We start from the raw sequence: 15,164 nt of genomic DNA on the forward strand, positions 1-15,164 counted from the left end.
GTAACTTTTGAACACAGTACTCTGTATATCTTTAGTAGGATATATTTTAATGACAAAAAACTGCAAAGAACTTCTGAACTTCACTTAGGGTTATAGTTGGTAGTGGTATGGGTGTTGTAATTCTGAAAAGAGTAAATATACTGATGTTGGAAACCAGGGTTTTCACTGTGAGAGAAGGTGAGGAAGAACCCTGTGGTTTGAGTTGGAAGTATAAGTCCTTCCTCTCTCCCTTCCTTAGCTCTGTCCACTGAAAGGGCCTACGACCAGTGATACCCAGATCTTGGTTTCTTAACACCATACCCCAGTAAAAAAAACCAGGGCTCTTTTGAGAAATGGCTGATATCAGGTCTGGGACAGGAAAGGTAGAGAGTAAGTCTGGAACATGTTGTGCCAAAAAACAAGGAGCTCCTTAAAGTTACGTCGAAGTTTTGCCAAAAGAACGTAAGAGTCAGAATGAAGCAGTTCCCTTTGCACAAGTTTGGAACAACTTGAGCATCAAAAATAATAATGATGGTGTAAAATAAAGAAAAATACGAGACTTAACAATGGTTTTTTTAGAAGGGAGAAAGGAGATAGCAAAAGGGAAAGCTCTTTACCGAATAATTCCAGCTAGTAAATGTAGAAGGAATTTGAAAACTAGAAAAATCCCCTTTTGCACTCTCCCAATATAACTGATTCAGGTAAGCTATCATCAATGGAGGAAACCCTGGTGGCACAGTGGTTAAGTGCTACGGCTGCTAACCAAAAGGTCGGCAGTTTGAATCCGCCAGGCGCTCCTTGGAAACTCTATGGGGTAGTTCTACTCTGTCCTATAGGGTCACTATGGGTCGGAATCGGCGGCACCGGGTTTGCGTTTTGGTTTATCATCAATGGATGTTAAACCACTGCGTGCAAGGATGATGGGGAACAGAACATTCACACAGTCTCAAAGTATCACCACACGGATTATTTACTAATTACAAATGGAAAAAACGTATCTCTGTGGAGAGATCTGGCCATCACCACTTCAACCAAGTTACAAATTTAGCATCACCAATACTGGGATAACCTGATACTGCACAAGCCTTCTGATGGCAGGCAAAATATTTAACCTGAATCGATTTGAAGAAACAATCTGACAAATTCAGAGTATAGAATTATTTTCAAGACAACATGCCTAGATTCTTAAAAAAAATTAATGTCACGAAAAACAATGAATTCGAAATTAAGAGACTAAAGGGAGCTAACCAAATGCAATGCGTGAAACCTGAATGGCGCTTGGATTGAAAAAAATATAAAATGCCCCAATTAGGACAATTGGGGAAATTGGGACCATGCATGACATTAAATTATTGTTAATTTTAAAAATGTGATGATGCGATTGTGCTTAAAGAGTAAGATGTACATTTTTAGGGGTGAGGAATCATTTCTGTACCTCACTTTCAAATGGTTCAGGAAAAAAAAACCTGGCAAAATGTTAACAATAGTGAATCTAGGTGAATGGTTATCTGTTCTTGTTATTAATCTTTCACTTTCAAATTTCCCAAAATAAAACGTTGAGAAAATAAAGCAAAAATCCATTTCTATGGAGAAACGTCAATTCGAAGCAACTAACTTACAAATGAACCTTCTGGACCGAGCAGCAAAGCCGCAAACACCACAGAGGAGAAACACGCGTTATGATCTTTACTTCCTCGTAGCGTGGCTTAGGGACTCTGGCAGCTCCTTCTGATTGGAGGAAGAATAGTTGCTCTCAGCCGCAGAAAGACCACTCATGCGCAGATGAGTAGAAGGGGCGGGACTGAACATCTTCTGTGACCAACCGCTTTTCACAGGCTCAGCCTCCTGATCGCATAGGTTCGAATGAAAAGCCGTTAGTAAAGTAGTGACACCTATTCTCCTTTTTCGTAGGACCGCCGGTTTTTCCGGTTAATTTTCCTTTATTCCGCTTCCGGTAGGGGCTGATAGGGTCAAGTCGCTCCGTGTGTCACTTCTGGGCGACTGATGTCTTTATTTCCGGTCCATGGGACCCGCCTGGAATTTACTGTGGCCAGCAGTCGCTGCTGGTGCTGCAGCCGCCATCATGTCAGACTCGGACAGCGACGAAGAGTCGGCTGGAGGCGGTCCATTTTCTTTGACTGGTTTCCTTTTTGGCAACATCAATGGAGCCGGGCAGCTGGAGGGGGAAAGCGTCTTGGATGATGTGAGGGGGTGGGCTTGGGGATAGGGATGCGGGTGGTACTGCTCAGGCGAGTAGGTAGGATGAGGGGCCTAGAGAATGGATACGAGAGGTGGGCATATTGCGGCCTGCTTTGAAAGGGCGCAATTAACCTAAAAGAAGAGGAAACGAGAAGAGGAACGGGGTGCTATCTTAGTAAATTTTGGAAAAATGCGTTAGAGTCAGGGAGCTCCCTTTTGGGCGTGGGCAGGAAGAGGAATGGAGCGTGATTGGCGAGACACCGCGGATTCCCTTTAGATCAGGGGCGCGGGTGTGGGTTACTTTGGAGATAACTTTTCACCTGACCAGACACTTAGAAAAAGCAATATTTTAACCTAGTGAAATTGCTTTCAAATCGTTACTGTGGGAACCTTCTTGGGGATTCTTGAAAACCTTGCCTGCATTTCTGACATCACTGACGTGAGGTGCCCCAAGAGGACTGGACAGAGAAGCTGGAAGAAATCATTTGGTTCAGGCCCCAACCGCTAGAACAGTGAATGTTCAAAGCATCCGGGGCAGATCTTTTTTCTGGTCCTAGTATGATTTTTACATAGTTTTCCCAGTGTTCCTTGACACGGTGAAATTATTTTCTGTGTCCGACTGAAACTCACCTACTTTCATTCACGTTCGTTTTCTCAAGGAGTAAAACTGCTAACGTTTTCCCTACCCTGCAACACACGCAGAAAATGGCAAAAAAGTCATCACCTTGCCTTCTGTAATCCAAATGACCTCAGTTGCCTTAACCTTTATTCAGAGAACACTATTCCATTCTTTTGGTCGTGGGGGTGGTGCTTTGAAAAATCTTTTCTTACAATATAAGTTTAGAGAGTGGTGACTGAAATTGGACATGGTATTTTAAAAAATTTGATTAATGTGGAGTTTAGTGGTAGATTTACTTTACAGCTCTTGAATGTCGTGCTCCTTTTAGCACACTACAGAGTCATTTTTCATACGGATTTATGGCTTTGTCATGGACCAGGGAAATGAGCCTTGTGGTGTGGGAAACTTAGGTTTCGTTGTTATCTTCGACTTCTGGTGCTGTCCCTTTTTCAGGAGTGTAAGAAGCACTTGGCAGGCTTGGGGGCTTTGGGTCTGGGCACCCTGATCACTGAACTCACCGCAAATGAAGAATTGACTGGGATTGACGGTGCCCTGGTAAATGATGAAGGTGAAGCCTGGGTCATGGGGTGTAAGGTGGGGGAGGAGGCTAGCCACTTATTGTACATGTATTTTTACGTGGGAATTATCTGAGGGAGTGAGAGTTACTTTCTCTCTGTTGAGAGCCCCCCCCCCTTTTATTTTTTACTTACAGGGTGGATTAAGAGCACAGAAGATGCTGTGGACTATTCAGATATCAATGAGGTAGCAGAAGATGAAAGCCGAAGATATCAGCAGACAATGGGGAGCTTGCAGCCCCTTTGCCACTCAGGTGATTCTTCGGTGTCAATGATAGAGCATTCCAGGGCATTTTCCTGCTTATGTAGTTCAGTTTTGACTCTGATTTTCGTAATTTTTGCCGTTGTTCCTATATGCCTTTTCTTTAATTCTGTTCCTTTGTTAGCTTAGTTCCAAGTGGCTCCTGTCCTCTTGTGTTCTGGAGCAGTCTCACCATACTCAGGCTTTTTTATTTCTCATACTGTTCAGTACCAAGTTCTTGGGGAATGCCAAGTAAGGATGATAATGCTTTCCTCCTTGTCACCTGGTGTTTGAATACCTATAGGGTCGCTATGAGTCGGAATCGACTCGAAGGCAACAGGTCTGCTTTTTGTTTTGTTTTTTTATCAGGGTTCATGGCACTGTTCTAAATACTGTTGAAAGTTAGACTGAAACAAACTCAGTCTTTGCTCTCAAGGAATTTATAGCCCAAGAAGGATTAAGTATACAGTGTTGCATGTAAATGAATACATGTATCTATCAGCTGAAATTCTGTTACTCATTCAGCCACCTATATGCTGATACAATGTATTTAATTCTTGCTTTCAAATTTTTCTCCCTGGTGTAAGGTGCTACATTTTGGAATCACTGTCAGAGCTGGAAGGGATCTTAATGATTATTCTTAACCTCCTCACAAATACGGAAATCCTGAGTAATTCAACAACTTTGGTTCGTTAGACATTGATTGAACACCAGTTATGTGCTGTAAACTGTGGTAGACACTATGGAACAAAGATAATGAAATTCATTATCTGATCTTGAGGAGCTCAGGGTTTAGAAACCTAGAGCAACTGGTCATAATTCCTTGTGGTGTAGTGGCTGAAGGCTTGGCTGCTAACCAGAAGATTGGCGGTTCAAATCTACCAGCCACTTCTTGGAAACCCTGTGGGGCAGTTACACTCTGTTCTGTAGGATTGCTGTGAGTTGGAACCAACTGGACGGCACCTAACAACAACAGCACTACCCTACACTACCTCTGACTGCTTGGAATTTTGTTATGAGTTGCTTATTGCTTATTCATTGCCCACCTTTTCTTTGCATTAGATTTCAGTTGCTGAAAAATGTAGATAAAACCTCAGTAAATACTTCAGTCTGTTCAAGGTCAGTTAATGGAGTTGAGTGCTTTTCATGTAAAGAGAATTAACTGCACCATATACACAAGAAGTAACCCAAGAAAAATAGAAGATATAGGCCCTACCTTCAAGGATTTTTTATTGTTTGGGGGAGATAGGATAAGCAAATAAAAAACAATTATCTATAATAAGAAGGCATAAATCAACTTGCAAGCTCATGTTTCTGTGTAGAATGTTATATTTAGTGTCGAGGGGCTTCCAGAATAATTAAATAGTATAGTTGATATTTTTGAGCACTAATATTTTGACTGAGGCTAAGGGGGATGGTGATGGCAGCTCTAATTTTCAGTGGAAGATGTAATTTTCAGGTATGGGTTTATTGTCTTGACTGGGGATGGTAAGGAAGAGGATGGGTTGGGGGGTTTCTAGTTGGGTTTTATGAGGCAACTTCCTGGAAAACGGGAATGCTGCGTTTGGTAGTCTCAGTACTGTGGGATGCTCATTCCAGGCTCTCTTGCCCTCTAGGGGTGCCTTCACCTATGCCCTTAGCTTACCCCTTCCCTAACATTGGCCCCTTTGCATGGCTTAATTTACAAGGGCACTTCTTTAGAAGTGAATGGAGATAATTATGGAAGGTTTCATGGAGGTAAAATTTGAACAAAATTTTCAAAAAGACGTGAGACAAGGTTTGGTGGAGAGGAAGCAAGCAGCAAGGCAGGTCCTGCTTTGGAAACATGGCTAGTCTAAAGGCTTGGAAATAAAAATAAGCAAAGGAGTGTGGGGGGAATTGTCCAGTAGGTTTGCTTGAAAGGAATGGAATGCATACTGCCAAATAGCAATTACCAAGGATACTTAGATGTTGGGAGCAATTTGACAGCACCTTTATGTATGCATTACTTGGAGTTTGATGCCATGAAGAATTGCAAATCAATATAGATTGTTAAGTAGAGGCAGAGTGGTATAATGAAAAGAAAGTGGGCTTTGAAGTCAGAATATCTTAGGTTCAGAATGTCCTAGATTCAGATACCAAGTCTATATTTAGTGTGACCCTGGACAAGTAGCTTAATCTCAGAAGCTTGGATTTCTGACTTGTAATAACCCGTTAGTTTTCTTGCCTGCAATAAAGGTGATAACACCTACCTCATTAGTTGGGCTTTCGTAAGAATTTAAGTTCATTATCACATGATGTGAAAGCATCTCTCTAGTACAGTGCCAGAGTCGTACAGGTGCTCAGTAGATGGTAGTTACCTTTTCCTAAATGATACTTCAGAAAAGTGCTACTTGTTGCTTTGGGGTTTTGAGTAGAAAAGGGAGAAGTGGCAGACTAAATTGGAGACTATTCTGGCAGGCTTGATGTAAATTATCAAGGTCTGGAATGATGTGACAAATGTGGAAAATGATAGGAAGGGTCAAACTTGAGAGTTGCTGAAAAAACATCAGTGGGACTTCGTGAGGTTGTGTTCTGGAAAGAGTATAAACTTTGTCATTAAAACAGGTTTGAAGTCTGATTTTGTCACTTAAAGCTGTGTTACCCTGAGTAAGTGATATAAGTTCTGTGTCTCAGAATAATCCCTACTTCACAGCATTGTTGGGAGAATTATAAATAAAATTACTACGAATGTCTAGCACATAATGGGTGTGCAGTAAATGGAAGTTGATATAATTACTGTTATTGATGATTAGGAGTCCCTGGGTGGTGCAAATGGTTAAGTGCTCGACTGCTGGCTGAAACGTTGGCTGATAGAACATACCCAGGGGTGGCTCAGAAGCCAGGCCTGGTGATCTGCTTCCAAAAGGTGTCATAGTCTTGAAAACCCTATGGAGCAGTTCCATGCTGCACACACGTGGTTGCCACGAGTCAGAATCACTGGACGGCAACTAACAACAGTATTAATAATTAATTAGAAAAGGGGTGTTGGGGATTAAGAGATTGATGAAGGAAATAGGATTAAAGTCACAAACTGGGAAAGTGAGGATAGAGGTGGTATTGGTAGTAACAAAAGAGAATTTAAACAACGTAGAGGTTATTTCAGCGTGATATAAGATAAACCTCTTGCTATCGAGTTGATTTCAACTGATGACGACCTCATGTATAACAAAGGAGAACTGCAGCATAGGGTTTTCTTGGCTGTTATCTTTTCAGAAGCGTATCGTCAGGCCATTTTTCCGTGGGTGGGTTTGAACTGCCAACCTTTAGGTTAGTCAAACCAAAAAACCAAACCCATTGCCATCGAGTCGATTCTGGCTCATAGTGACCTTATAGGACAGAGTAGACCTGCCCCATAGAGTTTCCAAGGCTGTGATCTTTACAGAAGCAGACTGCCACATCTTTCTTACACGGGGTAGCTGGTGGGCTTGACCACTGACCTTTCGGTTATCCGTCGAGTGCTTAACCACTAGACTACCAGGTTAGTAGAGGAGCGCAAATCGTTTGTGCCACCCAGGGACCTCATGATATAAGAGTTGTTGAATATCCGAGTGGAAAGGTTTTTTAGGCAGCAGAAGATGCAGTGGAATTGTAAAGGTTGAGAAGTTAGGGCAAGATATATAGATTTGGGTTTAATCTGGATAAAGGGAGTGGTGAGTGTGTAGGGCGATAAGAGCAGAGTGTTCAGGGCCATGTATTGAGTGATGCCAATGGTTAAAAAGGCAGTGGAAAGAATTAACAAGCTGCAAAAGGTAGACAGAAAAAGTGGAGAAGAAAGTCCAGTTTTAGAGGAAACTGACAGGAGAAAGAATGTTAAATTCAGTTTATGAGATTGAGTGGGGTGAAAATGAAAAACAAAACAGGATTTGATTAGGAGGAGGAGCCAGAGGTTTCCAATAGCTCTTGTGAGCTCCCTACATTCCTATATTAGATCCTATACATAGTGTTACGACATTTGTGTGTGCCATGATGTCTTCCGTTTCTGGAGGCAGAAGCTGCATCTCCTGTGAATTCTTAAGTGCTTCATGTGGTATTTTAAATTCTTGAGTGATAGGGAGCTCAAGGCTATTGTCTAACTTTCTGGATCCTAAGGAGATCATCTTGATTTTAATAGATTATGATGAAGATGATTACGATGCTGATTGTGAAGACATTGATTGCAAATTGATGCCGCCCCCACCCCCACCTCCAATACCAATAAAGAAGGATAAGGACCAGGATACTATTGCTGGTGGTAAGTAGAGACTGCCTGCTTTTTGTCTAAGGAGCTAATTTCCATTCGTTAGTCTAGACATTGGCACACACATAAGGGGTTATTAAAATCGAGCTGCTAGGGAAGGATAAAACTTCTAGAAATGATTCATTCATGTGATCTTTAAATTTTGGCATTAAAAGAAAGCTTTACTTTTTAAAAACATTTTAACAACAATGTCTTCACCTGCATTCAAGAAAATGAGGTTTTCAAGTCTGGCTACCCTTCAAAATTATCTTAAGTCTTTAAATAGTGATTTTTGACTCCCACCCCTGAAAAGTCTGATTCAGAAGATTTAGGGTAGAGGCCAGGAATTCTAAAGAATTGCCTCCAAATGATTTCTCATGCAGATGATCTACATATGGGTATTTGGAAACTACCTTTTCAGGTGGCTCTTTTTAAAAAGAAATAGTTAAATGGGAATGGCACCCTAGAATATGTGTAAATCATACAGAACCAACTATCAGAAATTCAGAGATTTCAGAGGCTGATAGTCTTCAGTGATCATCTCCCCTGTCCCTGTGCATCCGAGAGTAACATAGGCTAGAAGATTGGGGAAGAGCAGTGTCTTTGGTCTTCTGTATTTATGGACTTATGTTAACCTAAATTCCTCCTATTGCTGTTTTAAGCCATTTCCTTTTTAGTCTGCAGGCTAAATATTACCTGTTAACTTTGTGTGATAGGTCTTATTTTATGCTAAACAAATTTCATTGTCGTGGGCTTTAAAAAATTTTCTAGTACATGGATCCCTGAACTGGACATGATAGGGCCTGACTGTGTAAATTATTTGCTATTGGTCACATTCCTTTAACCGCATATACTTACAGAAAGTAGTAAATGTAGTAATAGTGTTTGTTTTTTCTCATCACAACCATAGGGTACCAGGTATAAGGTGAGTTGGGGATGGTGGGAGATACTGAGTTGGAATGAATTTTCTGGGCTGCGTACTAGTAATACTGGGTGCTTGGGACTATAACCCCTGCCATTGAGTTGTGTGTGCATAGCCCAGAGTGGGTGTTGGCTGAATTTGAGGAAATATGCTCACAGTTACATGCCACAGGGGTTTCTCTTCCTTGTTGCAGTGTCTGAAGATGGAGAAGGCATCATCTTGCCCTCCATCATTGCCCCTTCCTCTTTGGCCTCAGAGAAAGTGGACTTCAGTAGTTCCTCTGACTCAGAATCTGAGATGGGACTTCAGGAAGCAACACAGGCAGAATCTGAGGATGGAAAGCTGACCCTACCATTGGCCGGGATTATGCAGCATGATGCCACCAAGCTGTTGCCGAGTGTCACGGAACTTTTCCCAGAATTTCGGCCTGGCAAGGTACTTTCTATGGAAAACACCTACATTACAAACCACTGACCTCTTCCAAACACTCAGTTCTGTTTTGAGATGATAAATACAGAATGGATAAGATCTAAGGGTTTCCTTATTCAGTAACGTGTTGCCTGTAGGAGCTCTTTGTATTATACTAAGTCTTTTTTTGAAGTCGTGTACCTTGATGGTAAATGTGATTTATGCTGTTCTCATCAGAAACTGCCCTGTTGTCTTAAAAGAGCTAGTCCAAATTGTTGAGGGACACTTTACTAACTTGGTAGATGTTATAAATCTGAGGGCAGGATCCCTTATCCCTCCCTCACAGTTGAGTAGACCTTCAGGGGAGTTTCCAGGTTCAGGTACTGCTGTTTTCCTATCTGGCATTGAGTCTGTGACATAGTAACTTGTTCTGTTTTAGGTATTACGCTTTCTACGTCTTTTTGGACCAGGGAAGAATGTCCCATCTGTTTGGCGGAGTGCTCGCAGAAAGAGGAAAAAGAAGCACCGCGAGCTCACACAGGAAGAGCAGATCCAGGAGGTGGAGTGCTCAGCAGAATCAGAAGTCAACCAGAAGTCTTTGTGGGACTATGACTATGCTCCACCACCACCTCCAGAGCAGTGTCTCTCTGATGATGAAGTAGGCAGAATAAAGACCTGGGGTTAAGGCCTTCAGGGGGAACAAATGAGTTCTCCTTAGCTTATGTCTACTTTAGAAGTAATGCCTTAGCAGGCAAAGTCCTGTGCTGATTATCAATGAGTAATCATGAGTTCAATTCTGGTGGCTCCCCCTTCCCTATTGTAGTAGGAAGTATGGGGGTGGGGACGGTGGGAAGGAGTAGATGGTAATATGTATACTGGTGAATAGGAAGGTTGGATTGCTAGGTAGAGTGTGCCATGATATAGTTCCATTGCTTACATTCTAACTCCAGGTAAAGATTCCTGTTTTAAGAATCTTCCTGTGGCTTCTCTAAGTTCCCCTCCTGACTATTAACTTTCTGTGCTTCTAGGACATACGGGATCGAGAAATCTCTCCCCTTCTACTTTTTTCCTCTGTTACAGATCACAATGATGGCTCCAGTGGAGTCTAAGTTTTCTCAATCAACTGGCGATATAGATAAAGTAACAGATACCAAACCAAGAGTGGCTGAGTGGCGTTATGGGCCTGCCCGACTGTGGTACGATATGCTAGGTGTCCCTGAAGATGGCAGTGGGTTTGACTATGGCTTCAAACTGAGAAAGACAGAACATGAACCTGTGACAAAATGTAGACTGATGGAGGTGAGCAACACTGGGATGTAAGAAAGGAATCAGTATGCTCAGGGCTTATCAATTTTACTAACTTCCCAGCTGGGGAAATACTCGGTAGGGTTTCTTCGGTGGAGGATTTAGATGTCTGATGCTTTTGCTTGGTGTGGTATACCACCCAGGCAACCAGAGTCCCGTGGCAAGGATTCTGTTTGTGAAATGAGTGATGGGCCATAGTAGGAATGGGAGGAGGCAGATATTTCTCCATTATCAGGTGGTTCTTCTCAAGGACCACTTAGGATGTATCTCTGATGTGGGATTAGAAGTGGGAACTGTGACCAGTCAGTGATTTGTTGTTCCTTCCCTTTTTTTCCAGGACTTTAGGAAGCTTGAGGAAAGCAGTGGCACTGATCTTCTGGCTGATGAAAACTTCCTGATGGTGACACAGCTGCACTGGGAGGATGATATCATTTGGGATGGGGAGGATGTCAAACATAAAGGGACAAAACCTCAGCGTGCAAGCCTGGCAGGCTGGCTTCCTTCCAGTATGACTAGGAATGCCATGGCTTACAATGTTCAACAAGGTGTGCTTCCATGCCAGCTGAGTCCAGCCCACTATCTTCCAACTCAGTCATCTTAAGCAGGCTTAGCTATGATATTTTGGGCTGCTGAGGGACAGTGGAATGTTTTGAATCTGAACCCTAATTGTAGTCTGATAAATTTTTTTCTATCCTATTAATGAGTTAGGATGGACTCTGGATTCTCATTAGAAAAATTTGAAAGCCACTTTGAAGTTAAAGATTTTTCTGAACTATAACAATGCTTTACAGTCAACTTTTGTTCCCAAAGTCCGTTTGTTTTTATCATTCTAGCATTTGCTTTTTCTCTCTTTAAATAGGTTAAAAGAAAGGGTAAGCCATGCTTAGTGTAGAAAACTTTGAAAATACAGTACAGTGTACCCCCCTGAAGAAAAAGCACTAGTAGTTTCACTATCCAGAGATTATCAAGTGTTTACAGTGTATTTCCTTGCAGTCTTTCTTCTGTCGTTTGTGTGTGTGTAGTTGAGCTTATTTCCATATAAACAGTTTTTTGTATACTGTGCTTTTCACTTAAGAAATATTTTTCTATGTCATTCAGTGTTCTTCATAAAAATGTTTAATGACATGTAAAAACTCATTTTCAATGGGAAAAAACAGGCTATGAAATGGCATATTTGATACTCCAGTTGTTTAAATGAAAAAAAGCACACTATATAAACAGACTAAAAGGAAATATACTAAGGGTTCACAGTGGTTATTTCTGATCTGTAAGATTACAGGCAGCTTCAATTTTCTTCTTTATACCTTTCTGTATTTTCTAAATTTTTTTCAATTAACTGGGATTACTTTTTATAATTAGGAAAAACAAAACTGTATGTAATTTTCTTTAAGAAAAGGTGTTTTTCCTTTCCATTTTTCTAAGCACTTTATTGGTTGATTAATATGTGGATGTTTCATGATTTATTTACGAGTAATTATATTTGTTAATATATTTTACTGCCATTTATTGTTTCTGTATTTTCCATAACATTTATTACTATAATTTACTTAATCAGTCCTTTACTGTTAAATATTGAGACTGTTTAAATGTTGACTACTATAAAAGATATTACAAAGAACGTATTTGTCTGCTACATTTTTTTAAAGTGAGAAATACATTGTTTTGTAGGTTCCTTTTCAGTAGCCACGAGTGACTCTACTAACATTTGCTCCTTTTCTCTTCCCTACAATCATGCTTGGAATGGACATAAATGTTTTGTCTGTTATTTAGGGTTTCCTCCTTCTGCTCTGACTAGGTTTTACAGCTGCCCTGGATGATGACAAACCTTGGTACTCCATTTTTCCCATTGACAATGAGGAGCTGGTATATGGACGTTGGGAGGACAATATCATTTGGGATGCTCAGTCCATGCCCCGGCTGTTGGAGCCTCCTGTTCTGACACTTGATCCCAATGATGAAAACCTCATTTTGGGTATGGCACTGTCAGAGGCCGATGTTCCTTCTCCATCTTTGACAACTTGGCTGCTAATGTCAAGGGGCAGGAGGAAATCAAAAGAGTTGGAGAAGGTCAATACCAGAAGCTACCAGGTAGCAATTTGAGAGAACAAAGTTGTGGCTGTCAGTTTCTAGTATTTGTAGATTGTTTAGGGAAAACACGCACACATAGGAATGTTGAAAAGTAACACTTTTGAGAATTGTCGGGAGCGTAGTTTGGTTAGAGTGAATCATGGAATAAAAGCGATCTCAAGCAGGATGAGAGATCCAGTTAGGAACTACAAAGCTATCAGTAGGAAAGGTGAATCTTTAGGGATAGCCACTCCAAAGTGACTTATTTCATTCTCAGAAATTCCTGATGAAAAGGAAGAGGCTACCTCTAACTCCCCCTCCAAGGAGAGTAAAAAGGAATCATCGCTGAAGAAGAGTCGAATTCTCCTAGGAAAAACAGGAGTCATCAAGGAGGAACCACAGCAGGTCTGTGAAGGGAGAGGGGACTTGGTGTTTGGAAGAACCAAGAATGGTAATGGAGAAGGATAGTCTAATAAGATTTACTGTATTTGGTGATCTGTCATTAGAACATGTCTCAGCCAGAAGTGAAAGATCCATGGAATCTCTCCAATGATGAGTATTACTACCCCAAGCAACAGGGTCTTCGAGGCACCTTTGGAGGGAATATTATCCAGGTAAAAGTAGCATCTTTTCCGTGGTGGGTGGGAACTCATTGCTTCTGATGAAGGATGTGGTTAATTTTGCCTAGGCTGGGAGTAGTATTTAATTTGAACCTTTATATTTCCTGTTTTTAGCATTCCATTCCTGCTGTGGAATTGCGGCAGCCCTTCTTTCCCACTCACATGGGGCCCATCAAACTTCGGCAGTTCCATCGCCCACCTCTGAAAAAGTATTCCTTTGGGACGCTATCTCAGCCAGGTCCCCACTCAGTCCAACCTTTGTTAAAACACATCAAAAAAAAGGCCAAGGTATGAGTGAATCCTGGTATGGAAAGAAAAATGTCTATAAAAAGATAGTGGGGTACAAATTGGGGAAATGGACTGAGTATTAGATAATATTAGGAAATTATTGTTTATTTTTTTAAATACTATATAACGTAGTTTAGGAGAATGTCCTTACTGTTAAAAAGATGTATGAGAAAATACTTAGGGGTAAAGTATTATGACCACAGCTTTCGAAAATGGTCTAGCAAGATCTATAAACTGGCAAAATATAAATGAAAAAGTTGTTTTTAGGTATTGGCTTAATAGGTGTTCGTAGTACTAGTCTTTCAGCTCTGTGTTTGAAAATTTTCATAATGAAATTGAAAAACAAGGAAGAAGCTTTTTTTTTGGTGTGTTTCCCTTAGAATGGATGGCCATCAGTGAGTGTAATTATTGCCCTGTCATGAACTGAACTGTGTTCTTGTTCTGGACAGATGAGAGAACAAGAGAGGCAAGCTTCAGGTGGTGGAGAGATGTTTTTTATGCGCACACCTCAGGACCTCACGGGCAAAGATGGAGATCTTATTCTTGCAGAATACAGTGAGGAAAATGGACCCTTAATGATGCAGGTCGGCATGGCAACCAAGATAAAAAACTACTATAAACGGGTGAGTCTCCTCAGAAAGTCTTCGTTATTGATGTAGTTAGATACCCAGTGATATCAGTGTGAGTATGTACTTTTTTCTATACTATGAATTTCTTGGGAGAAAAATATTTTTTGGTAGTCATACTAGTAAAGTGCCATGCTCATGGAATATTTTGTGTAGGCTTATTAATTATATTCTGTGATAGTAACTGGGTCTTGCTGTCCTCTTCATAGAAACCTGGGAAGGATCCTGGAGCTCCAGATTGCAAATATGGGGAAACCGTTTACTGCCATACATCTCCTTTCCTGGGCTCCCTCCATCCTGGCCAATTACTGCAGGTGAGGAATTCTTTCTTGTTAAAACTCTTTCCTAATGAAATTGACAGAAAAGGAGCTCTGCTCAGTACAGAAAGAACCAGTTGAATGAGATAGTGGACATACATCAAATATGGGGGAAATCAGTATAATCCAAAAATGATAACTGTATTTGAAATGTTTTAAAATAATCTTTTTTCTTAAAATTGGCTTTTAATTGTGTTATTCTTAGGCTGAATTTAAAATAGCTTTTTGAGATGCTCACTGGTAAGAAGCACAGAAATACATGGGTGACATAAGGAAGTCAACCTGGAATTAATTATTTTCTGTAGTTAATTTCTGAATGACTATACTTTGTTCATGTGTAAAATTGCAAAGTTGTGGTCATTTGTGAGTATTGATCCACACCTGCAGTGTGCCATCTCCAGTCCCTAACCATAGTGTAATGCTTTTTGTTTCTCCTTTGTTCTGATGGGTATAAAGGGGTATATAGGGTAACTTGGCTTTTATGTATTTTTGCCAAGGAAAGTACAGATATCCGTCAGTGATAACAGGGAAATCTCTAGCACTCTTCCTGCTTTGTCTTTTGTCCATTTTATTTTTCTTGACAATCTTAACCATTTTCCTACTCTCATACTTGGTTTATTCCACTCTTGTTTATTTTCCTAAAGTATCTGCAAAACCTTTTTTTGGGGAGAGGTGGCACACACGGTTAAGCGCTAAGCTACTAACTGAAATGTTGATGGTTTGAATCCACCCAGAGGCACTTCAGAAGAAAGGCCTGGCAA

The 15,164-nt window shown here is 40.9% G+C and overlaps 1 protein-coding gene across 12 annotated transcripts in view; it reads left to right on the forward strand.

Moving 5' to 3' along the window:
* Window positions 1–1,963: 1,963 nt before the first annotated feature.
* Window positions 1,964–15,164, forward strand: part of TAF1 (TATA-box binding protein associated factor 1) — a 73,690-nt gene continuing 60,489 nt past the window's right edge. For 5 of the 12 annotated variants that reach the window (XR_010319800.1, XM_064278535.1, XM_064278538.1 and 2 more), the window contains exons 1-14: window positions 1,965–2,182; window positions 3,251–3,365; window positions 3,510–3,626; window positions 7,746–7,865; window positions 8,966–9,207; window positions 9,620–9,838; window positions 10,261–10,479; window positions 10,823–11,030; window positions 12,281–12,457; window positions 12,830–12,957; window positions 13,059–13,166; window positions 13,287–13,460; window positions 13,910–14,083; window positions 14,296–14,400. Coding sequence is in view for 11 of the 12 variants with exons in the window: in XM_064278535.1 (XP_064134605.1) it covers window positions 2,003–2,182; window positions 3,251–3,365; window positions 3,510–3,626; window positions 7,746–7,865; window positions 8,966–9,207; window positions 9,620–9,838; window positions 10,261–10,479; window positions 10,823–11,030; window positions 12,281–12,457; window positions 12,830–12,957; window positions 13,059–13,166; window positions 13,287–13,460; window positions 13,910–14,083; window positions 14,296–14,400 (2,286 nt within the window). In the remaining variant the exon portion in view is untranslated. Of the gene's footprint in view, window positions 2,183–3,250; window positions 3,366–3,509; window positions 3,627–7,745; window positions 7,866–8,965; window positions 9,208–9,619; window positions 9,839–10,260; window positions 10,480–10,822; window positions 11,031–12,280; window positions 12,458–12,829; window positions 12,958–13,058; window positions 13,167–13,286; window positions 13,461–13,909; window positions 14,084–14,295; window positions 14,401–15,164 lie in introns of all 12 variants that reach the window. The other 7 variants (XM_064278540.1, XM_064278541.1, XM_064278544.1 and 4 more) reach the window with 4 other exon arrangements.

The sequence above is a fragment of the Loxodonta africana genome, chromosome X, assembly GCF_030014295.1.
Source record: "Loxodonta africana isolate mLoxAfr1 chromosome X, mLoxAfr1.hap2, whole genome shotgun sequence".
In the NCBI taxonomy this organism is placed as follows: domain Eukaryota; kingdom Metazoa; phylum Chordata; class Mammalia; order Proboscidea; family Elephantidae; genus Loxodonta; species Loxodonta africana.